General features: G+C 34.3%; 1 protein-coding gene across 3 annotated transcripts in view; it reads left to right on the top strand.

Moving 5' to 3' along the window:
• The window catches only part of PIK3C2A (phosphatidylinositol-4-phosphate 3-kinase catalytic subunit type 2 alpha), a 91,419-nt gene that overhangs the window by 58,779 nt on the left and 6,562 nt on the right, over positions 1 to 26,078 (top strand). For all 3 annotated transcript variants that reach the window (XM_046685057.1, XM_046685056.1, XM_046685059.1), the window contains exons 14-28: positions 4,125 to 4,236; positions 4,620 to 4,765; positions 6,364 to 6,552; positions 7,036 to 7,129; positions 7,631 to 7,725; positions 8,335 to 8,515; positions 11,431 to 11,535; positions 12,917 to 13,009; positions 14,261 to 14,390; positions 18,083 to 18,219; positions 20,297 to 20,466; positions 21,020 to 21,176; positions 22,138 to 22,247; positions 24,134 to 24,341; positions 25,534 to 25,658. In XM_046685057.1, coding sequence (XP_046541013.1) covers positions 4,125 to 4,236; positions 4,620 to 4,765; positions 6,364 to 6,552; positions 7,036 to 7,129; positions 7,631 to 7,725; positions 8,335 to 8,515; positions 11,431 to 11,535; positions 12,917 to 13,009; positions 14,261 to 14,390; positions 18,083 to 18,219; positions 20,297 to 20,466; positions 21,020 to 21,176; positions 22,138 to 22,247; positions 24,134 to 24,341; positions 25,534 to 25,658 — 2,052 coding nt within the window. The remainder of the gene's footprint in view (positions 1 to 4,124; positions 4,237 to 4,619; positions 4,766 to 6,363; positions 6,553 to 7,035; positions 7,130 to 7,630; positions 7,726 to 8,334; positions 8,516 to 11,430; positions 11,536 to 12,916; positions 13,010 to 14,260; positions 14,391 to 18,082; positions 18,220 to 20,296; positions 20,467 to 21,019; positions 21,177 to 22,137; positions 22,248 to 24,133; positions 24,342 to 25,533; positions 25,659 to 26,078) is intronic.

Here is a 26,078-nt window from a genome sequence, read left to right on the forward strand (position 1 = left end):
TAGTATGTTCCATGAGACCGTTAAGAGTCTTCCTAAATGAAAAAAAATCAATTGAATAAGTTTGAGATGTTTCATATAGAACGTGGTAACATTTTGGAGAGTGATAATACACATTAGCATGTTGAAGTATCTCTAAAGTTCTGCAGTCAGGAGGCCTATTGTGTTTAATAACCATATTACTGTAATAACAAACATAGCATTTATTCTGTTGGGTGTTAGTCTCAGTGCTGTATATACATCCTTACATTCCTCACAACAACCTGATGAAAGTAGGTGGTAGTATTATTTTTCACAGAGGGGAAAATTCAACTATTTAAGTAACTTGCTCAAAGGCACTCAACTAATCGGTAGAATTGGGATTTGAATCTAGGCAGTCTGGCCCCAGGATCTGTGTTTTTAACAGTTGTTTGCCATTCTCAACTTATTTGATACCATGGTACTTTTTTTTGTTCTAGAATATATCTTTGAAACATTGTGTCCCATGGGATGGTTTTGGAAATGATTTAATAACTGATCTATTTAACCTACAATAAAACAATTAGAAATTAAGAATGAAACAGTTCTGCTGATTTAGTTCTGCTTCCTTTTTTCTCTGAAATGGCAAGCACAGTTTGCTTTTCTGTTAATTTATTAAAATCATGTGATGTTTGGAACACTGACTTCAGAAATTTGTTCTTGAAATATTCTTTTTCCACGTACTTAAATATAACTTTTATTTCTATATTTTTCTTCCTTTTAGTCACTTCCCCCATATTTGAGGAAGTAGTATAAGATTTTTTTATTCTCTACCTTTTGGTGGGCTCAAATTTGACACCTGACATAATTTTGAATTGCCAAAGGCTAGAAAAAAGCAGTTGAAGAGATTACTATTAATGATATGTATTTAGAACTTTTTGCTAAATATAATCCATAACTATGCTAAAACAGAATATTGGCCACATGAAGGAGAGGAATTGTGCTTTCAATTGTCTTTGTTAAATTACTGTCAGGGAATAGTTATGTGAGAAAATTAAAGATAATTGCATCATTGTCATTAATTAATTTTATTTTTTTTGGTGAGGAAGATTAGCCCTGAGCTAACATTTGTTGCCAATCCTCCTCTTTCTGCTTGAGGAAGATTGTCACTGAGCTAATATCTGTGCCACTCTTGCTCTATTTTGTATGCTGGATGCTGCCACGGCATGGCTTGATGAGTGGTGTGTAGGTCCATGCCTGGAATCTGAACCGGCAAACCCCAGGCCACTGAAGTGGAGTAGCTGGCCCCATCATTAGTTTTTATAAATAAGTCAGTGCTGACAACCTTCCTGCTCTTGAAAGCACTGGGAGTCTTTGCTTCATTCAGATCATGCCTCATTAGAGAAGTACCATTGCTTTTTGCCACTTTTGTTGTCTAGTAATAGATGTTTATTTTAGATGAATGACATAACATTCTTTCAGAATTCAAGAGAATAAGGTAAAGGGCAGTTGACTTCTGTCTGACAGTTAAATAGTTTGCTTCCAACACTGCTATTAAAACTCTGAGCAGATGGTATTAAGCTCAAGACTTTGCCAAGTAGTCTAGTTGATCTAGGTAGTGTTAGGACTTAACATTCAAGAAATACTCAGAAATTAAGAGGGAGGATAATTTTACATTATTACATATAGAGAAACAAAGTGTTAATGATTTAGTTCAGTTAAAGTACTGTAGTACTATAGTGATAAGAAATTCTTTTAAAATTCTTGAAATTTAAACTTTAAAATTAAAATTCTTGAAATTCTTTTAAAAATAATTTATGTTTAAGGTACAACCTGCATATAACCTGATGAAGTCACTGTCATGGAAGCCAAATGACTTAGAGGAATTTCAGTCAGCCTCAGTAACAAATGAGTTCTTAACTCATTTTTAAATAATCAGAGTCAAGCATTTAACCTGCCTTTCTTTCTTTTACATTTTTATCGCAGAGTTACCAAGTAATTGATATGAGAAAGTGTGTTTATAGGAAAATTCCAGCTAATGCAGAAAGAATGATAGAATTAGAATATCAAAATTTTGCAACCCCTACTGAAATAATAGATTTAGGCCAGGGTTTCTCAGTCTTGGCACTATTGACATTGTGGGCAAGATAATTCTTTGCTGTTCTGTGCATTGTAGGGTGTTTGGTAGCATCCTTGGCTTCTGCCTACTAGATGCCAGTAGTACCCCCTAATTGCCAACCAAAAATGTCCCCCAATATTGCCAAATGTCCACTGGGGGCAAAATCACTTTTGGTTGAGAACCATTGATTTGCAGTGATTATCAATTCCAGCCTAAGACCATTAAGTGATTAACTTTTCTGGAGCTTTATAATGGATGGTTTCGACTGACAGCACTGGAACAAACTGATTATCTTAACGTTACTGAGAGAGAAACCAAGGTGTGCCTCTTTATTTGATGCAATAGGAAGTAGTATACAATACAACCTATAAAGTATTAAGTATTCTTGCCAGATAACTAAACTTGAATCAGATCAAGCCTCTGGATCTACCCACTACTTAACAGAAAATATAGGAGACAAAGGGACATGCTAAATGACACCAGAGGAATGTGGTCAGTAAAATCCAGGATATAGAAAATTTTCAGAACAAAAGACCTGATTTCTTCGACAAATGGCAGGGGATAAAAAAGAGAGAAAGAATATACAGATTAAAACAAGAGTCAGCAAACTTTTTCTGTAAAGGGGAGCAGATGGAAGTAGTTTAGGCTTTGTGGGTCATATAGTCTCTGTCACAGATGCAAAAGCAAAGGCAAAAGCAGTGATAGTATGTAAATGAATGAGTGTGGCCTTGTTCTAATAAAAGTTTGTTTACAAAACCAGATGACAGGCTGGAGTTTCTTGACCCATGAATTAAAAGATACTTAAAAAGACATCAACCAAATACAAGTGTTGGACCTTGCTTGGCTCCTTATTTGAACAAACTGTAAAAAAAAAAAATTTGAGATACAATTAGGAAAATTTGAATACTGACTGGCTAGCTGAAAGTTTTAAGCAATTATTGTTAATTATTTTAGGAGCGGTAATGGTATTGTACTTACTTTAAAATAAAAGTGTTTATTGTTTAGAGATATAAAAAAGTATTTACAGATGAAATAATAAGATTGGAATTTGCCTTAAAATAGTTGGCGGTAAGGGTGGTTCTGAAAAACAGAGTATAATGTGTCAAAGATTTAAAGGCTGGTAACCTGCAAGAGAATACATTAAGATTGGAGTTTAGTCTGGGAAAGGCCATTTGCTGTTTCAATAAGATTAACAAAGTTTGATCAAGTGTTTAGTTTCCTGCTTTTATAAACAGGTAGCTTATGTTATTTTTTAGAAATTTCTTCTGTGTAAAGATATGTCAATATCTTTATTGATAAATGTTTTTAATTTAGGCAGGCCATAAATTGGTAGTATATGGCAAGGGTCAGCACACTCCAGTCCACTGCCTATTTTTCGTAAATACAGTTTTGTTAGAACACAGCACACATTTATTTATGTATTGTTTATGACCATTTTTGCACTGTAACAGCAGAGTTGAGTCTGCAACACAGATTTTATGGCCCAGAAAGCCTAAAATATTTGCTATCTGGCCCTTTACAGGAAAAAGTTTGCTGACCCCTGACCTAGGGCACAGATACAACTTGTCATCTCAAACCGTTAGTGCTTTGTCACAAAGTAGGTACTGGTTTTCTTGGCATGTGTTTTTGTTCTTGTGGGAAGAGTCAGGGAGCAGTTCTATAATCCAGACCACCACCTCGAGATGTATTCCTTTGTAGATGATCTTCAAAGACTATCCTTCACCTTCCTATTTCTGGAAGTTGTTTTGGGGACAGATGACTCTGAGTCTTTACCTGTGTTCTGTCCTCAGCCCCATTCCTCCCAAGATACGTTCTTTCATTCTCCCTCCCTTTGTTCCAACCTCCACACTTCAGTACATTTACCTAAAGTATCCATACACTATGGAAAGTGACTCCTTCGGATATGTTCCTAAAGATGATATTCTTTTTATGTAGAGGGTGTTAATAAATGTTTGAATACTAACATTTCAAATTCATTACCATGTGTTGTGAGGTTTGAATTAATTTTTAAAATGAAAATCACGGTATTCTTCTGTTTATATTCATGAAGGTTTTTAACATGTGGAACAAAGCTTTTATATCTTTGGACTTCGTCACATACAAACCCTGTTCCTGGAACAGTCCCCAAAAAAGGATATGTGATGGAAAGAATAGTGTTACAGGTAATGGTACTTTTTGACTTGGGGAGAGGTTTAAATTTAAATTTCTTTATAAAAGGTATATGTATACCATGATTTGAGTTGTTACTAAATAAGCCTAATTGATCTTGTTTCAGTCTTAGGATTTAAATGTCAATAAATCATTTCCTATTTCTAAGAAACAGTAAAAAAAAAATGCGTTTGTACCCATCCCAGCAATATACATGCTATTGAGAATTACCAACAGTGGTAATCACTTTCAGCAGAAGGACAAGCACTAATTTACCATTCAATCTAAAAGTCACCCGGATGGCTAAGAAAAATCAGTTTTCTCAAAGACGAAGTTAATGTAGCAGATATGTGGACTGTTCAGCTGTAATTTGATCAACTTCTGTTAAATTTTTAAGGTTGATTTTCCTTCTCCTACATTTGATATCATTTATACCACTCCTCAAGTTGATAGAAGCATTATACAGCAACACAACTTAGAAACGTTGGAGAACGATATAAAAGGGAAACTTCTTGATATTCTTCACAGAGACTCATCACTTGGGTATGCTCCTTTGATTCTGTTTACAATGTAAAGCTCAAGTTAATGGTTTATTAAATGCCCTGATTTAGTTCATGATTTAGCAATGTTCTTGGTATGGAAAGTTTTCTACTTCTATTTTTAATTATATAAAAAGACTATATGACTATATAAAATTCAGAAATTTGTACAAGTCAAACTTTACATGATCAAAAGGCAAACAACAGATTGGGAACTATATTTACAGTAAATATCAGTAGATTAATTTCCTTAATATATAAAGAACCTTTTCATATCAATAGAAAAACCAACAACTCAGTAGTAACGTTGGCAAAGGAATGAACAGGTAATTCTTTGGAAAGGAAATACAATGCTTTTTAAACCTCTGAAAAGGTGTTCAACTTCTCAATAATCAAGGAAATGTAAATTAATATAAGATACCATTTCACACACGTCAGATTAATGAAAATTAAAATGCCTCAGCATATAAAGTTTTGATGAGGATACAGAAAAATGGGCATTATACTGTTGGCAGAACTCTGAAAAGCGTTTGGAGAACAATTTGGCAAAATCTATAAAGATTACAATGTGCATAGTCTGTGACCTATAATTCCACTTGTAGTTAGTTATATACCCTAGAGAGAACCTGTTATATTTGCTTATGGAGACAAGAATATTCATTGCAGTATTTATTTGGATTATTGTAAAACTAATAGGGACTGTTCGTCAATAGGAGTTAAATTATGGTACATTTATCCAATGGAGGATTATGTAACTATCAAGAATGAAGTTATGGCTGTATGTACTAATATGTAAGACATGTTAAATGAAGAAAGCAAGGAGAATAATGTATATAGTGTGTTACTATTAACATAATGGAAGACAGAATCTTCATACACCTGTGTATATACTTCTCTATGAATAGACTATCTCTGGAAGAATATACAGGCTTAGGCAGTTGCCACTGGGAGGGGCTTTGGAGGGAGAGAGACTTCAGTGTGCACCTTTGTGCAATATTTGAATTTTTTAGTACTCTACATGAAATGAATACATTTCAGTGCATGTATTATACACACAAAAGTAGATGGATGGGTAGTAAAATAGTGAAATATTTCATTCACATAAACATTTGTTATTAAGATTAAATTAGAATCCCCAAAACAAGTCACTTTTATTTTGACTGTTCTTCAGTTGAGCTGTATAATCATCTATCATTTTGTAATAGCATTTGTTTTTTGCATGACATTTGATTTTACTGGTATAAAATGGATGAAATCCTTGCTATCTCTTAGGGTGGGTTCTGCTTATTCAACTCTGATTTCTAGTGCCTGGCATCTGTTTAGAGCCCAATAAATTTTTATTGTACTGAATTATCCTTCATTTTCATATCTAGGACTCTTTTATCAAGGCAGAATGATTTCTTTTTATTTCTCAAATTAGGGCAAATTAGTGGTGTTTGCTGTATTTGTGTTTGCGTTTTTCCAGTCCAAATTAGTATTAATGATTCTACCAAGAGTGGCTGTCCTAAAATGAAATAAATTTCTTTGGTGTACTTTTAATCATTGAGATTATAACTGTCATTATGATATCATTGAGAAGTAATTTAATTGTTCTGTATGCAGACTTTCTAAAGAAGATAAAGCCTTTTTGTGGGAGAAACGTTATTACTGCTTCAAACACCCAAATTGTCTTCCTAAAGTACTAGCAAGTGCCCCAAACTGGAAAAGGGTTAATCTTGCCAAAACTTACTCATTGCTTCAGGAGTGGCCTCCATTGCACCCACTGACTGCGTTAGAGCTTCTTGATTCAAAGTAAGTCAACTGTGACTGAATTTATTTGCTCCATTTTATTGTTTTTCAGTTTTTCCAGTAAGGTGTTATATTGCAGGAGTACTTCCCTTTGTTTTAACATGAAAGCAATTCAATACAATATAAATATGTAAATGTACATTTCTATGAGATATCTTATGCATTGAGGTTCTTGAAAAGGGATGTCATATCATTTAAAATTAACCTAAAGAGAGAGTTATGTTGTAAATTTTGAATAATTTGTTATATTTTTATGATGCGGGCCAAAATTAATTTTCTTAAGCTTAAGGTTTCTAAACAGTCCCAAAATTGCATTTGTATAGCACAGTAAGATTTTCTTCTAAGAAAAAGAAGAAGCACATTGCTTTTGAATAAAGAGGTATTTGAATATTCTTTGTCAGAAATAGATTAAAACTGTGTTTTCAGGAAATAAGCTTCATTAGAAAAAAATCACTGTCAAATCTTGATTTTGTGGTACTCTTCTAGATTTGCTGATCAGGAAGTGAGGTCCCTAGCGGTGACCTGGATCGAGGCTATTAGTGATGATGAACTAACAGATCTTCTTCCACAGTTTGTGCAGGTGAACTTTTTACTAGATTACCTACTACTCTCTTATTCTCCCCCAAGTTTTTGTGACTAGGAAACTTGCTAAGGGATCCCCCTTCTGTTTTGATTAAAAGTACTTTTGTAGTATGGGAATGTTGAGGTACATTGCATTTGGATTTAGGGTGAATTTTATTCCACTATTGTCAGCTGCCCCGCTTGAATATTATATATATGTACCTGGGTTTTTAATTCTCAGACTTTTTAGATTCTCAGAATAAACCAGACTTGAGCTTTTCTTTGATTTTTCTTTATGAGCTGTTTAAACTTAGCTAAGGAATGTTATTCCCAGGTCTGTACTTTTCTGCTTGATTTCATTAATTTAGCCTAAGTTAATTCATCTGTTTCATTTTTATCAGTATCATCTTTCATCAATAAAAGTAATACTTGCCTTATATAGTTTCTCTTTTGATAATTTTATCCTAACAACGTAGTATGAGTTTGACCACTAGTAATTCTTATTTTCATTTGCCTATAGGCTTTGAAATATGAAATTTACTTGAACAGCTCATTAGTGCGCTTCCTTTTGTCCAGAGCACTGGGAAATATACAGATAGCACACAATTTATATTGGTAAGATTTAAATTTTCTTAAGTACTTTACTTCCAATCCTAGTATTTATAGAGACGACATATTCTGAAAGTCTGAAGGGTATGTTCAGACTTCTTACTGTGGATATCAGGTGTTTTATTGAAGGCATTATTTTATTTTATTTTATTTTATTTTAAGATTTTATTTTTTTCCTTTTTCTCCCCAAAGCCCCCCAGTACATAGTTGTATATTCTTAGTTGTGCATCCTTCTAGTTGTGGTATGTGGGATGCCACCTCAGCGTGGCTTGATGAGCGGTGCTGTGTCCGCGCCCAGGATTCGAACTGATGAAACACTGGGCTGCCTGCAGCGGAGCACGCAAACTTAACCACTCGGCCATGGGGCCAACCCCTGAAGGCATTATTTTAAAGAAGCTAAATTTTTATGTCCTTAGAAATAAAACTAAAAATAACAAAACCTTCTCTCGCAAAGATATTTGGCATGTTAGAGCTCTATAATAATGAATGAGTTTTTACTTGCTTATATAGCTTAAAATAAGTTCCTGCGTACTTAAAATTGAACTTATTAAATTGTTTTTTGAGAGATGTTTGTCCAATTCTCAGAAGCAGCTAATAAATATTTTGCTGTATTAGGCTCCTCAGGGATGCCCTTCATGATGCGCAGTTTGGTGCCCGATATGAACATGTTTTGGGCGCTCTCCTCTCAGTAGGAGGAAAAGGACTCAGAGAAGAACTTTTGAAGCAGACAAAACTTGTACAGCTTTTAGGAGGAGTAGCAGAAAAAGTAAGGCAAGCTAGTGGATCAGCCAGACAGGTATGTACCCATAAGAGGGAACATAAATATTTTGATGTTAAAGGATCTTTACACTGTTGACAAGTTAAGTTGTTATTTTTTATCAGTAGACACTCAGTAGAACTCTTATCTACACCTCTGCGGTTTGGGGCAGATGAATTGAAAGGTTGTTTAAAATCTGTAAGAATAAATTCCACAGCCTAAGTCAGAAAATCAGTGCTTTTTAATTCCCATGATTATTAATTCCTTTCTGGTCAAAATTGTTCTCTTGAGCTTCTTTTTCATTATTTTGCTTTTCAACTTTTTGTAATTGTAAAAGTAATAAAAGTATGAATTGATGTTAATGTTTAAAAAATCAAAATAATGAGGAAGTTTATAGAATAAAAAATTAAGACTTTCCCAGTTTCACTTTATCCCTGTAGATATCTATTTTTCATAATTTGCTATATGTCCTTCTTGGTCATTTTATGACTGTACACTCATATGCACTTAGGTATATATACACATTTTTGGAGTTTAAAAAATTTTTTTATTGAAACGTATATATATATTTGTTGTTGAGGTAAAATTCACATAACATAAAAATGCACCATTTTAACCGTTTTTAAAGTGTACAATTCATTGGCTTTTAGTACATTTACTATGTTGTGCAACCACCACCACTATCTAATTCCAGAACGTTTCATCACACCAAAAAGAAAGTGTGTACCCACTAACCACTCGTTCCTCATTCCCCCTCCACCCAGACTGTGGTAAGCACTAACCTGCTTTCTGTCTTTATGGATTTGCCCGTTCTGGACATTTCATATAAATGGAGTCATGCAACATGTGGCGTTTTGTGTCTGGTTTCTTTTACTTAGCCTAATGTTTTCAAGGTTCATTCATATTGTAGCATATATAGGTACTTCATTCCTTTTTATGGCTGAATAATGTTCCATTGTGTGGATAATACCACATTTTGTTTATCCATTCATCAGTTGATGGACATTTGGCTTGTTTCTAGTATTTGGCTATTATGAATAATGCTGCTCTGAATATTTATGTGTAAGTTTTTGTTTGAACACCTGTTTTCACTTTATGTTGGAGTGGAATTACTGGATCATACAGCAATTCTATGTTTAACTTTTTGAGGAACCACTCAAGTGTTATCTGAAGCAGCTGCACCATTTTATATTCCTATCAGTAATATATGAGGGTTCCAGTTTCTCCACATCCTAACCAACCTTTGTTATTTTCTGTTTTTTTTATTATTATTATTATTCTAGTCATCCTGGTGGGTGTGAATTGATATTTCATTGTGGTTTTCATTTGCATTTCCCTAATGACTAATGATTTTGCGTACATTTTCATGTGTTGATTGGCTATTTATCTTCTTTGGGGAAATTTCTAAGTCCTTTTTTAATTGATTTGTCTTTTTGTTGTTGAATCGTTAGAGTTCTTTATATATTCTGAATGCCAGACCCTTATCAGATAGACTATTTGCAAATATTCTCTCTTATTCTGTGGATTATCTTTTTATTTCCTTGATAGTATCCTTTAATGCACAAAAGTTTTTAATTTTATGAAGGCTAATTTATTGTTTTCTTTTGTTGCTTGTACCTTTGATATCATATCCAAGAATTTGTTGTCAAATCCAAGGTCACAAAGATGTACACCTATGTTGTCTTGTAGGAGTTTTATAGTTTTGTTTTTGTATTTTGAGTCTTTGATCCATTTTGAGTTATTTTTTTTATATAGTATGAGATAAAGATCCAACTTCACTCTTTACATGTGGTTATCCAGTTGTCCCAGCACATTTGTTGAAGAGACTATTCTCTCCCATTGAATGCTCTCGGCAGCCTTGTTGAAAATCAATTGACCATAGATATATGGGTTTATTGCTAGACTCTCAATTCTGTGCTGTTAATCTATATGTCTGTCCTTTATGCCATACTGTTTTCATTACTGTAACTTTGTAGTAAGTTTTGAAGTCAGGAAGTATGAGTACTCCAACTTTGTTCTTTTTCAAGATTGTTTTGGCTATTCAGAAGTCTCTTGCAGTACTGTTTGAATTTTAGGATCAGCTTGTCCATTTCTGCAAAAAGGCAGTTGGAATTTTGATAAGGATTGTGTTGAATCTGTAGATCTATTTGGGAAATATTGCAATCTTAATAAGTCTTCTGGTTCCTGAACATGGGATGTCTTTCCATTTATTTAGATCTTTAATTTCTTTGGGTCTTTAATTTCTTTCAGCAATTACACTTTTTTTTCGAGTTGCTTTTTAAACTTTGTTTTAGAGAATTCATGTCAGTAAATGTAGTTATGCTTCATGTTTCTTAATGAGTACATAATAGTGCAAGGTATTGTAGCATAAATTATGAACTATTACTTCTATGTAGGTTGTTAATACATTTTTCTTTTCCCAAACAATCCTGCAATGAACTTTACTATATAAATTTTTGCCAGTATTTCTTTATAGGATATTCCTGCAGGTGAAATAGCTGAGTCAAGAGCTATGTACATTTTTATTTCTGATAGTTTCTGTTAGATTGCTCTACCAAAGAAAAAAACTATGCCTTATACACCTTCCTCCCCATCAATAGATTATGAAAGTATCTGTTTCCCACCCTGTTGCCAGCACTAGATGTTATCTTAAAATTTTCGTATGTTAGGTCAAAAATTGCATCTCATTTTTGTTTGGTTTCTATTTCTTTGACTCTTGGTGAGTTTTAACTAATGTGTTAAATATGACTATATGTACTTTTCCCCCTATGATTATAGCCTCTGCCCATTATAATTTCGTTTTTATAGTAAAAATTAGCTCTCTTTAGCAACAACTTTTTTTGACCATTTGACAATTGGGTATTTTAAAAACTGGGTCCATATCATAATTTTGTTGTCTTAAAACTAGGTCTTCATTTTCATTATGTATTTACAGTATCAATTTCTTTTCCTAGGTTGTCCTTCAAAGGAGTATGGAACGAGTACAGTCCTTTTTTCTAAAAAATAAATGCCGTCTCCCTCTCAATCCAAGTCTTGTGGCAAAAGAATTAAATATTAAGGTGACACATAAAATACTTATAAGTTCATATTACATTTCAAAATAATGGGTAGAAAGAAGGCAAATGGGCAAGTATACTTAAGGCAAATGAGGATAAAACCTGCAGAGGTTGGTTATAATATAATATATAGGTTGTCTATTTGTGTGAGATCCATATTTATCTCAGTATATTTTTACCTAATCACCATTCTTAGGGGAAAAAAATAGTGTAAAATTATTTATTACCTTGAAATAATTTTTTTTTACTATGATATAATTGCTACGAGAGGCATATGTTGTAATTCCAATGATAAAACTATCCAGTTACAGATAGGCATTTTTCTTTTCTTTCCTTATGAATGGCCAGATAGACTCTTCCCAGGTTTATAACACTTTTTACAGCCATCAAAAAGTAGTTGTGTAATCACCAAAATTGAGTAATTATATTTTGAACTGGGCTAATAGTAATACAATATTGGATACAAAAGCTAGGGTACAATTATCTGTGATGGAGTCTCAGATTTGATTTTTTTTAATGTTGACATAATGGCTACTCTTCATTGAAATATAATGGTGGATGCCTGAGTTGTATAACTATGTCATTGAGTGGGGGAAATTACATTTTCCCCTTGGGTTTTGTTTGAATTAGTTTTTAATCAGTTGCATTTTAAAATAAGATTTTATCTTTGATAATGAAGTTGTTAAATTTAGTGTTACTATTTGATTCCATGGCTAATTATTACTTATAATAGTACCATAAATAGGAGAAGTAGAGATCTCATTTCAGATCTCACTGATGTAGAGGAAAGATAAGAGTATACAAAATTTCGTGCTCTGTTGAGGAATTATAATAAAAGCTCAAACTTTTAATTATTTTTGTCTCAAGTTTTTAAGGTTTTATTTCTCTGCATAGAGAGTAGTTGATGATATTTTACTCATATATGCTATGTTTAAGTTTCAAAAAGTTTGTTTGTTTGTTTTTTGGTGAGGAAGAGTGGCCCTGAGCTAACATCTATTGCTGATCTTCCTCTTTTTATTTGAGGAAGATGATCCCTGAGCTAACATCCATGTCAGTCTTCCTCTGCTTTGTATGTGGGATGCCACCACAGCTTGGCTTGATGAGTGGTGTGAATGGCAACCCCCTTGGATCTGAATGGGCAAACCTCGGGTTGCCAAAGCAGAGCATATGAACTTAACCACTACGCCACCAGGCCGGCCCCTCAAAAAGTATTTTTATATACCTTTTATTGGTCAGATAACCTAAAAAAAGCAGTTCACATGTGGTATTTCATTTGCCATAGTTCAAAGGAACAAGTGAAAGGAGAACTACCTAGGACAAAATATCTCAAACCCATTTTTTTTCCAGTGTTATCTTACTAATGCTTAACTCGTTGCATTTGTAGTCATGTTCCTTCTTCAGTTCTAATGCTGTGCCCCTAAAAGTCACAATGGTGAATGCTGATCCAATGGGAGAAGAAATTAATGTCATGTTTAAGGTAAGAAAAATAAGGTTACTTTGTTTTTAAACCATAATTTAGAATTCTTTTCTCAAATTCCTTTTCCAAAAATTGTAAAAGTAATTTTGTTTACTTAATATTTAATTAAATTGAATAATTATGTGAAAAATTACCACTGACATAAACTGTTCCCAAACAGATTTGGGAACAAATGTAACTCTGGGCTAGAACTGCTGCCTATGCACATCATAACTCTAGGCAGTGCCTTTCACAGATGGTGATGTGAATGGTATTCGCTAGAGTTGTGTATTGTGACACCCAAAACCATGAGCAGTGGCACTGGTTTTTGGGAACGTATAACTTATCTGTGGGAAGCAGCAGGAGTGAAGTACTTACAGAGGAATCTATTACCAGTCAAAATTCTGTGTGTTGTGATCATAATTAGTATATTTTGAAGAAAGAATGGAGAGTTAGTTAATTCAATGAACTTGATTAGTAGTAGTAGTTCATAAAGATAGCTTCTCTTGAACCACCTTTGATATATATAGCAAGTTCCCCTATACTCAGATCTGATTTTGGACTCATTTTATTTTAGTGATGTAATTTGCCTTTTCCTGAAACAGTACCATCTGTTTGAATACAGAAATTTTGTATGTTGAGTTTTGATATTTGTTAAGGCAAATCCCTTCCCTTATTTTTTTTCAAAATTTTCTTGGCTAGTCTTAAAAATGTATTCATCATTATGTGTTTTTTAAAGTTATTTTATCCAATTTTAAAAAGAAAATGAAAATTCGATATGATTCCAGTTAGAATTAATTCATTTTGGCAGAGTTAACTTTTTTAAGTGAACTTTTTATTTTGAGATAATTATAGATTCATAGTCTGTTGTAAGAAATTATACAGCGATCCCGTGTACCCTTTACTCAGTTTCCCCCAATGGAAACATCTTGCAAAACTATTATACAATATCACAATCAGTATATTGGCATTGATACAGACAAGATATGTAATATTTTGATCATCACAAAGATGCCCCATATTGCCCTTTTAAAAAACTGAATATAATTCACATACCGTAAAACCCAGCCTTTTAACGTGTACAGTTGAGTAAATTGAGACATGAAGAGGTTAAGTAACTTTCTTTAGAATGCTGCAGAAGAATAAAAAGGCAGTTCTGCTTTTCTCATTCTTCGCTCTTTTTGAAATTCCCCTCTACCCCTCGTTTATAGTATGTAATCTATTAAGTCTTTTGGAAAGGTACGAGTTTCATTTTGTTTCCTTGATTTCAAGGTTGGTGAAGATCTTCGGCAAGATATGTTAGCTTTACAGATGATAAAGATTATGGACAAGATCTGGCTTAAAGAAGGACTAGATCTAAGAATGGTAATTTTCAAATGTCTCTCAACTGGCAGAGATCGAGGTAAGTCTGTTAGCTGTGTCTTGGTATCTTATTTTTTTGTGTGAACTTAGCTCTGAGTGTACCTTCTCTAAGGGTCCTGATGCTGGTGCACTATGATCTCAGTAGTTTCTTACTTTAATTTAGTGTAACTTTATTGATTCATTTGCTCACTATCAAATAACTCAGTAAGTAGTTCTAATAAATGCTTTGCAGTAACCAGAGGTGTCCATTAATTGACCCAATGGGGACTTTATGGTCTTTAGCTTTTGACTTAAAAGCAAAGCCATGTCTAAGTAAAACCAATTTTGATTTCAATTCTGCAAAATAAAATAATGTGGTTTTTCCTACTAAGAGCAGACTTCATCTTGTTATTTATTGAATAAGTCTTTTTCCTTTCCACATACGTTAAGTGTGAATAATAATAGTACTACACTCGTGGGAATATTGTGATAATTAAATGAGATAATGAATATAAAATACCCTAGTATCTGATACTTACTAGGTGCTCAATAAATTGCAACTGTTACCATCATTCTTATGCAACAAATGTTTTCTGTGTTTCTACCATCTAGCTGCAAAATGCTAGTAACATGTAGCGCTTATATTTTAGAGGGAAGCAGTTAAACACATAAGTAATTAGAAATGCTTTAATAAGCTAAAAGTTCTAACAATTACAAAGGCAATGCTGTGGGATTTTAAAGGAAAGATCACCTATGGTTGGTGGAAACGAGAAATACTTCACAGATTCTAATCATAGACACTAGGAAGTCACCTGAAAGATTATATAATCTAACCTTTGTTTCTAATATTTGCCATTCAATTTATGCTTAAGTGTCTATAGTGAAGGGAATTCGCTGCATTTCAAGCTAGTCCATCTTATCCTGGATAGCTCTGATAGTTGTAGATTTCTTTCTTGTATTCAGGTGAGTGGGAACTGACTCCTGGTGTCTTCTACCCATCAGTTGTAGTTCTCTTCATAGACTATCATATAATTAAGTCAAATCCTTCCTCATGATGACACGTATATTGTGGCTTCAGATCCTGAGTTTCATATTCTTCAGCCGTTTGTCATATGTGACTTTAAGTTATCTTATCACCTGATTGTTCTCATTGTAAAGGGGTCAAGTGATCCATAGTCTCTAAGAATGGCACCTGGATTTTGTAGAACGCAGGATGGGAAAAGTGGAGCTTTTTCCACGTGGAGCTTATTCACAAATGAAACCATCATACTAGCTCCTGCTAAACCGTGTCTTGACCATTCTATACTTACACATTTTGTGCCTTAGACCCAAGTGTAGGACCTTAACTCTTAACTTTCTTGTTACATTTGATCCATTAGTTTTCAGCCTCTTGGGTTCTTTTTAAAATCTGAATTTTGTTATCTGTCATTGAACCTCTTAGTTTATGTCATGAACCGATGTGAAGTACATGTATTCTGTAGCTTCTGCTAAGTCATTGAAAAAAATGTTTACTGAGAGAGGGCCAAGGACCAATCCTTGTGCCATGTCACGAGAGATCTCCCTTTGGGTGATTGCTAAATTTTGGGGTACTGTATTTTGCTTGGTTACTTATCTACTTCATTGTGTTATCAACCACTCCACATTTCTCCATTTTATCCATCAGGACAGTATGAGAACCTTACCACTTTCTTTTCTCAGGTTACGATATACAAACTTTATCTTGTCAAAAAGGAAATAAGGTCAATTTAAGGATTCTTGCTGGTTGATTTTCATATAAGTCTTGTAAGATGGAAGTTGTTTTATCAAGCAGGATTCCTCAATGAGAGCCTATCATTTCGTTAGATTGGTGTTTCTGTCACCACACTTTTCATATAGTTCAACTTACTCTTTCTTATAGAATTCTTTGTAACTTTGGAGACAATCAAATTCCTCTTGTTTTTTATGTTGATTCTAACTAATGGTTGAGTGCTAACTTTGTGCCTTGCTCTGTGCTAAGTTTTTCACTTCTGTTATCTCACTGTATCCTTAATTTTTCAAATGAAGAAATGATATCCACACCCTCTGAAGTTTTTAACAAGCACCTCAGTCTATAGTAATCCCTCCCTGCTCCAGATTCAGCAATTGTCTTTAATACTCACCAGACATTTACTGCCTATTTTGTACCTTCCCCACTGGATTGAATTTTCTTTTTCTTTTTAAAGATTGGCACCTGTGCTAACATCTGTTGCCAATTTTTTTTTTCCTTCTCCCCAAAGCCCCCAGTATATAGTTGTATATTCTAATTATGCCTCTGGTTGTGCTATATGGAACGCTGCCTCAATATGACCTGATGAGCGGTGCCATGTCTGCACCCAGAATCTGAAGCGGTGAAACCCTGGGTTGCCGAAGCAGAGCATGCAAACTTAACCACTTGGCCACAGGGTCAGCCCCCCGACTGGATTGATTTTATGTTCTCTTAGGGCAGGCACCATATCTTACATATATAGTAGTACTGTGTCTATCTTATGACCTTTGGTCCACTGTTTTGTACCTAGTAATTTGTACATATGTATATTTGATTATGAAATTAGAAATTTGTATGTATATTAAAAATTTGATTAAATGTAATCATAGAATCAAGGTACAGGTACTCATTGAAAAAGGATATCACTGTGAACTATAAACTAGATGATGGAACCAAACAAACAAAAGATACAAATGAATTCCTTCTGCCAAGTGTGACCAGACTGCTAGGATTACAACCTGGCCCTGCATACTCTTTTTGGGGGTGACCTGGAAGGCTTCTTGACTTGTTTTCTTCCAATCCTTTGTCCAAAGCAGGTCTCTGTATCTGTATCTTTTATTTTGACACCAGTGCATCTGCCTGATTTTTAAAATATATAAAACTAATGTTTAAATTATATAAATAATATATGCACGTAGTAAAATATCCATATAACATGTAATAGAATAAATTGAAGAGTAAATCTTAGTTTTCTCCCACACCTCCATCCTCGATCCTAGGCATCCCACTCCCAAAATATAACCACTTACATAGCCTTCTGGGAATATTTTGTGTATATTCCATCATACCTAATAGTCTTTCTTTTAAAAACAAAAGGTACAGTGCTCCATCTGGATTTTGTCTTTAAAAACATATTTTTGAGATCTTTCTATGTAAGCACATAGAGATCTACCTCGTTGTATTCCATTGTGTAGATGTCCCATAATTTATTTGTTTGATACTTGTTTTAACGGAGTTATAGAGAAAACAAAAAATGATTTGCCCCGCCAGGCATTTACATTTCAATTAGGAAGACTAAACACTTACTTGAGACTGAAGGGTATCACAAGGACAGTCTTAATCTGTTCTTCCCTTTGAACGGGCTTAATGTACTCTGAAACACTCTTACGTTGCCCAAATATATGACTAGAGAAAATTTTTTGTGCTGAAATGTGACATGGTGTATCTTGTAAGTAAGTGTATTAGCGAGGTCAGTATATCTGGGTTTGTTGTTATTCCCTGTGGGGGTAGCACATGGATGTACAGACTATAGAGTCTCAAATAGTCAAATTCAACTTTATATCTTGGGAACTTCTGAAAATAAAAATAATTTTGATTGCTCACATTTTCTACCGTGGGCTGCCAGACTTGATTTTTTTTAAATGATAATTGCTAGCTGGTGTCTTATGTCGAAGATTGAAAGCTATAAATTTTTTAAAGGCTTACTTTTGGGAGATATTTTCACATAGCTTAATGTTTTGTTGTTAAAGGCATGGTGGAGCTAGTTCCTGCTTCAGACACCCTCAGGAAAATTCAAGTGGAATATGGTGTGACCGGATCCTTTAAAGATAAACCACTTGCAGAGTGGCTGAGGAAATACAATCCCTCTGAAGAGGAATATGAAAAGGTGATTAGCATGTCTCCTTATTCTAAAAAACTTTGTAAAAAATATATTACATAGGTCTTAAGTGCTTTCATTTTTCAACTCTAGTGACTAGCCGTTTAGTCTAAGTTGTGAAAACAGCATCTTTCTCCAACTAAAGAAAAGAATATGAAAACAGAAAGCATTTAATGGCAGGAATCTTATGAACCAATGCTAAATGACCCAAAAAACATTTCAAACATGTATCTAGAGGCCAGCAAGACAGGTATTTTTATAATTCAGAAAGTTATATTTCACAAAGATCTTGGAAAAAGTTGCGGAAATGAATAAGAGTGGCTGCATGTTGTGGCAGTTAAGAGCAAGATTATGGGCCAGACTCTCTGGGTTTGAATTCAGGTCCCAAGTCACTCCAGCTATAGAGCCTTGGGCAGATTATTAACCTCTTTGTGCCTCAGTGACCTCTGCTATAAAACATTATAGTACATACTATAGTATTGAGTATATATTATGGTTGTAAAAAATAATAGTAGTATAAAGTTTTGTGAGAATTAAATGAATTAATATATGTAAAGTGCTACATAGAGTAAATTCTATAATTGATAGCTATTCTTACTATTGGAGGCATCAATTTTTTGTTTTAGTATACTTTTGAATTACATAATAGGAAAGGGAAATTTCTTAGGACACGAGGCCTCTGATGATCCTAAATTGGCCTAAGGAAGACTCAGGAACTTCCAATAGTGATTTAAGATCTCGGTTTCTTCTTCTTCTTATTTTCTTACATTATATTATTTTAAAGTGTACATCATTATATTTCAATTTCTGTGTTCACCAACCAAATAAAGTAGAATTTTGTCCTTTGTTGGTCTTTTAAACTGTTTAAGATTATTCCCTTTTCTTACTTCTTTGTGGCTTGGGGAAAGCAGTGTAGCAGAAGCCAATACTTGTTTATAGCAGTGTTGGCTCTTTTGTGATTTTAGGTAAGTTGTTTCACACAAAATAATTGTCAAGTAACATACATTGAGTGCCTTTTTTGCATTTGGCTCTTTTATGTGCTTTACTAAGAGGGAATATAACATTGTGGAGTCACATCGCCTGGGTTTGAATATCGGCTCTGCTACTTAACACTTATGTGATCTTGGGCAAATAACCCCTCTGTGTTTCAGTTTCCCTCATATATAAAATGCCAGTAATAACAGTACCTATGTCATTGGTTTGTTGTGAGATTTTAAATGAGTTAATGTATACATACAAAACACATATGTACACATGTATTCTGTGTGTGTATGTGTATGTGGAGAGAGAGCAGTGCAGTGCCCAGTTTGTGATAAGTGCTGTATAAACATTTGCCATTATCATCATCAGTAATTGATGATGATTTCTGGGGATTACAGGATAAAGTTAACCATATCGACATATAGAGCTCATATATGACTGCTCCATTCAGGAATGTAGTATCTTGAGAATAAACTAAATGTACATGCTTTAGATCAAAATATTCATTGTATGCATCTTGCTGTATTCTTCTGTGTGATATTATTTTAGTAGTTTAATTCTCAAGACAGACAGGCCTAAAAAAGAAGGTGTGCAGGTTTGAGAAACTTGCAGATGACACATAAGAGTCACCAAATGGGCAACAAAACACATTAATTATATTACTGGATGTTTAAAGATATAAGGTGACTTTCTTTACACATGCCCTCCCTACAAGCCAAAAAAAGGGAAAATTTTTTTTATTCAGATTAATCTTGGGCCCAGTGTTACCACTTGTGGTAAGCAGCAGAGCCTATGAGGAGCAGGGTTCCACAAACATGATGCCTACAAGATGTTCAAAGGCAGCGTGTGCCCTAAGTAGGGACTGGTGGGATCTCTGCCTGTTACAAGACAAAAGCTACAGAGAAGGGGCAATAACCATCTCTAGCAGGGTGTTTTTGTTTTTGAAATATGAAAAGGCTGGCTTTTGTTACCATAACCGAGTTTATAAACTGTTGAGAAAGTGGATTACAACAGTGTTTTCAAAGGGTGATGAATTACTTTAAGGTAACCCTGCCTCTTTTAAAAATAATTCTTTTCCTAAAATAATTTTATATCTTTATTATAGGCTTCTGAGAATTTTATCTATTCTTGTGCCGGATGCTGTGTAGCCACCTATGTTTTAGGCATCTGTGATCGACACAATGACAATATAATGCTTCGAAGCACAGGACATATGTTTCACATTGACTTTGGAAAGTTTTTGGGCCATGCACAGATGTTTGGTAGCTTCAAAAGGTACTAATATTGTTACTGTTATTGCTAAAGAAAAGAGGTGCTTCCTATTTCACAAATTAATGTCCCCAATCTTTTTTCTTGCTGTTTTTTGCCTTGTAGCTCCCTTTGAGCATAACTGGGGATGAAAAAGACCCTAAGAGATGACTTTACCTTGTAGTAGACAAGAATGAGTATGTGTGTGTAACCTTTGTTGAAATGAGTTAAGGTGTATTTTATTTTATCTAGTTAGTGATACCTATTAGAAATGTTCCTATTTGCATAATGAGTACAAAATTTTTCTCTCTGTATGTTTATAACTACTGTTTGATCTCAAATATCACCTTGAAAAAAATTTCATTTATAAGTTCTATCTAAATAATGAAATTATATATGATGGCTTTCCTGAAAATGTGAATTTTTTAAAATTATGCAAATTGAAAACTGCCTGATACTAAGTTTCCCAGTTGGAAATTGCTTTGGTTCAGGTAACATAGTTCAATAACCATGGAATAGAAATAGCACTATTTTAATATCTTCTATAAATAATACTTTGTATGTGCTTTCTTTTAAATAGAGATCGGGCTCCTTTTGTGCTGACCTCTGATATGGCATATGTCATTAATGGAGGCGAAAAGCCCACCATTCGTTTCCAGTTGTTTGTGGACCTTTGCTGTCAGGCCTACAACTTGATAAGAAAGCAAACAAACCTCTTTCTTAACCTTCTTTCACTGGTAACTCTGTTCTTTACAAGCATTTAATTAATTTTATATTAATGCTACAGTGTATCAATATCTAAAACAGGGATATTTTGTGAGTTTTTGGAATAAAATTTACCGTAGTTTCAAATGTCAGGGGCCGGCCCAGTGGTGCAGTAGTTAAGTGCACACATTCCGCTTCAGTGGCCCGGGGTTCACCAGTTCGGATCCCGGGTGCGGACATGGCACCACTTGGCACACATGCTGTGGTAGGCGTCCCACATATAAAGAGGAGGAAGATGGGCACAGATTTTGGCTCAGGGCCAGTCTTCCTCAGCAAAAGAGGAGGATTGGCAGCAGTTAGCTCAGGGCTAATCTTCCTCAAAAAAGAAAAAAAAAGAAAACAAATGTCAGATATATTATTACCAACATATTTAAAAATTACTGTTAGGTGAAATATGCCAGCTGCCATTTATGCAAAATACAAAAAAATAAGTCACTAGAGTGGTTGCCCTGGGAATGAAGGGTATCAGTAACTAAAAGGGATCCTCAGAAGGTTATCTGGGATGCTGATAAATAATTTTGTCTTCATCTGGATATTTTCAGATTGTGAACATTCATTAAGCTGTACACTTAAGATTTCTGTACTTTTCTGGATGTATATTAAGTAAAAAGTAAAAACAAACAAGTAAACCCACTATGATTTTTTATGGTGACTGAAATTGATGTAGGGACAGATGACTAGACAAAAGGTCTGGATTTCACAGCTTTTATTCCATAAATTGGCTCTGTGACTTCCAACAATTGACTTCCTTGGCCTCAATTTTTCTCATTTATAAGAGAATCACTTAGGTCCTAAAAACACTAACAAAACTCTTCAAACCTGTGATTGTTTTTGTTTGTCTTAGTTCTGATTACTTGGCCACCTTTTAGGGAGGAGTGGGGAATAGAGTTTTAAAGAATTTAACTCACAAACTTCTTTTTCCCTTTCCTATAGATGATTCCTTCAGGGTTACCAGAACTTACAAGTATTCAAGATTTGAAATATGTTAGAGATGCGCTTCAGCCCCAAACTACAGATGCAGAAGCTACAATTTTCTTTACTAGGTAAGACATATTTGGGTATATTAGAGAAGGCACATACAGTTTAGTTTTGATTTGTTTTCCTTAGTTTAAACAAATGCTATATATCAAAACACTGACAGGAAAAAATTGTGATTCACAGGATTAACAAATAGTAGATTTATCAAAAGTTTATTTTATGTCAAAAGTTTATTTAATGAATAAATATAAAGGATTTGCAATAGTACTTTAAAAAATACATTTATTTCTCTCAAAATATCTCAAGGTTTATTATGTGATTTCAATTATAAAGATCCTATTTATGAACTATTTCTGTGAAACCTATTTTCTACAGTGCCAAATACAAGGGTTTTTTTCTAAAATGATAACTGTACCAATCAATTTTTCAAGATTCTGCCATAACAGTTTTCAGGCATGCCATAAGTGCTTACAACAGTGAATTCTGGGACATTGCCCTAATAAAGTGTTATTATGTGACATAGTACTTGGAACACATATACCAGTGACTGGCATTTAACTTGTCATTATTGCTTTAAAAGCAGATCTTCCTAACAAATATGTTCTAAAGGCCTGGTGAGCAGGTTGGTTACTGGCTAGTGGTACCACTTCATTATAATGCCACATCGGGAGGGGCACATGAGCTCATGTTCTTTTCTTTCCTATTCTCTTGCCTTCTTCCTCTCAGTGGAGAAGAGGTAGAAAACACTGGACTGGGCTTCTCTAGTCTCAAGAGTCTGGGCTGAATTGAATTGGAGGAAGCTGACTTTTGTATAGCCTTCCAAACTAAGCCTGATAGTTTAGGTATTGATGGGTTTTTGTTTTGTTTTTCAAAGAGATCTGTTGGCTCCCCTGGGCAAAACTATAGAGCAGGCATTTATTAATCAGCTTGGGCTGCCATAACAGAATGCATAGACGAGGTGGCTTAAGCAACAGAAGTTAATTTTCTCAAAGTTCTGGAGGCTAGGCAGTCCAAGATCAAGGTGCCAGCTGACTCGCTTCCTAAAGTGAGGGCTCTAGCTTACAGATGACTGCCTTCTTGCCGTTTCCTCACATGAAGGGGGGAGATAGAGCAAGAAAGCCTGAGATTTCTTGTCTCTTCTTATAAGGACACTAATCCTGTTGGATCAGGGCTCTACCCTCATGGCCTTATTTAACCTTTATTACTAACTCCATAAAGGCTTAATGGGGTCGGGGCTTCCACACGTGAAGTTGTGGGGGCACAGACATTCAGTCCAGCGCAAGGCAAAACTCTTTCCAGGAGGTTCTCTGACTTTTCTTGTTTAACCTCTTTCCTTTTTCTGTACTCCTTTATCCTGTTTCTGAGACTTCTTATTTCCTTTGCTTGCCTAAAATGTTTTATCCAGGCCTGCCTTCCAAATTTATCACAACCAAACTCCCCATCCTGTCAAAACTTCTTTTTCCAACTGAGGGAAATTATGATTGTCTGAAGAAGGTATCTAGTACTAGATTTTACTATTCTACTCTTTGATAGAAGAGATTTTTTAAAATTTGGATTACTTTGGATGCTTCCTTCTATACCTGTTTAATTGTCACCTTACCCGTTTATTACAGGAATAAAATAATGAATCATCTTTTTGGCATTATACCAATCATCTTCTATCCCTAGTAGCTTTTTAATTAGTGTTCGACCCCACAGAGCTCAAGGAATCCAAGCATCATTTCTTGGAGACAGTGGGATGGGATGGAATGGAGACTTTGTGCTAAAATTTTTTGGGGGGGTGAGATATATTTTAATGGGTTTTTGGCCTATAGAACAAAGGGAATCCTTGGCAAAGTGAGAATCTGTTTAATATGAATGAAAGTGTTTTTTATCTTTTATTATGTTAAAACAATTGAGCATGTGTTCTCATGAACATTTACTGTTTACACATTTTCTGATTATTTTGTAGGCTGATTGAATCAAGTTTGGGAAGCATTGCCACAAAGTTTAACTTCTTCATTCACAACCTTGCTCAGTTGCGTTTTTCTGGCCTTCCTTCCAATGATGAACCCATCCTTTCGTTTTCACCCAAAACATACTCCTTTAGACAAGATGGTCGAATCAAGGAAGTCTCTGTTTTCACTTATCATAAGAAATACAACCCAGATAAACATTACGTAAGTGTGTAGAGACTCATGGCTGCGTTATTGTTGTCCGGTCCCTCTTCCTGCACTGACTGCTGAAGTGCCAAGAATTTGTTCTTTTCAAACTTCTTTCTTCCATGGATGTTCCAAAACTAAGTAATCGTACTGAGAGCATCCCTAATTGTTTTTTGGTATTTATTTCTTGGTAAATTTGCTCTAACACCATGAGGGACAAATGATATTCTTCCTTTCACAGATAAGACTAAAAGGGTGGTGCTATTTTGCTTTTGTCTTTCCTAACCTTCAATTTGTTCTTAATTTCAAAGGTAAAGCTTGCTCACTGTAACAAATTCAACCAATGTGGAAGCATATAAAGTAAAAGTCTAAGTTCTCATTCCACTCTTCAGAGATGAAATATTTTAAAACACACACACAAATAAAGTTTATTTTTGAAAAAAAAACAAGGTCTTCAGCGTGCTTTTTTCCCCCCAATATATTTTTCACCCCGTGCTAATATTTTTGTTGGATAATACTTTGCAGTACTGTCAGTCTTTAAATTTTGGACAAATTGATAGATTTTAGAAAGTGCACTATTTTAATTTTCATCTGTTTTATTATTAGGAAAGTTTTGCATGTTTATTGAGTATCTTATCCTAACACCATTTTATTGATTAGTCCATTCTTTCCCCCAGTGATTTATAATGCCACCTTTAAATATACTAAATTCATATATATCCCTGAATTTATCTCTGGTCTTCTGTAGATCTGTCTGACTCTTTCTGCACCAGGGTTTTACTCTTCAGAGTACTGTGATTGTATAATAGATAAATATCCAGTAAGATATGTTTTCCCTCATCCCCTTGCTGCCATAAATTTTGCCTTTTTTCTCATTTACTCTCTTAAATAAACTTACTATTTTCATTCGAAATGCACTAAGTTTATAAATTTGGGAAATACATTTATTATATTTAATCCTGGAAATAAAATGACTTTCACTTTCCACTTCTTGTTTATATATCTTGCAGTGGTTAAGATCACTCTTAGAATGTAGTTAGATGTGCTATATATATGAAGACTTTTATATTTGCTGTTTCCTATTGGTGACATATATATTACCAAGTGAAAAGCACTTGGGCTATGTATAATGGTCAAGCTCTAAATCTTCTTCCTGTCAGGAAAGGTTGTATTATAAATCTAATGTGTTTGGGGTATGATTTCTTTTCAGATTTACGTAGTCCGAATTTTGAGGGAAGGACAGCTTGAACCATCATTTGTATTCCGGACGTTTGATGAGTTTCAGGAACTTCACAATAAGCTCAGTATTATTTTTCCACTTTGGAAGTTACCAGGGTACGTTCCCATCTTTGTACATTAATCCTTTTTTTACAGGAAACAATTGAGTATCTAGTGTAGGTCAAAGCTTTGTGTTAACAGTAAGATACTATGAACCATGTGTGACTTATTTTCCTTTGTCTCATAAGGACCTAATATAGTACTAGACATAGACAAGAAACTGTAAGTTTTTGTTGAATGAATAAACAATGAGTAAATGATCAAGATCTTAAACTTAAAACATAGGATATTCCAGCCTTCTGATTTTAGTCGAAGCTTTAAATTTGTTGTCTCTACCACAGTAAGCAACACAGGATAATAGTTTGGAATCTTGGTTTTAAAAAGTCAGATTTTTAATCACTGAAGAAATAATCTGTTATGGGCATACCGAACTTCTCTGAAAAATAATAAGCTGAGGCATTGAGACTGTTTATCAAA

This window comes from Equus quagga, chromosome 14 (assembly GCF_021613505.1).
Source record: "Equus quagga isolate Etosha38 chromosome 14, UCLA_HA_Equagga_1.0, whole genome shotgun sequence".
NCBI classification, from domain to species: Eukaryota; Metazoa; Chordata; class Mammalia; order Perissodactyla; family Equidae; genus Equus; species Equus quagga.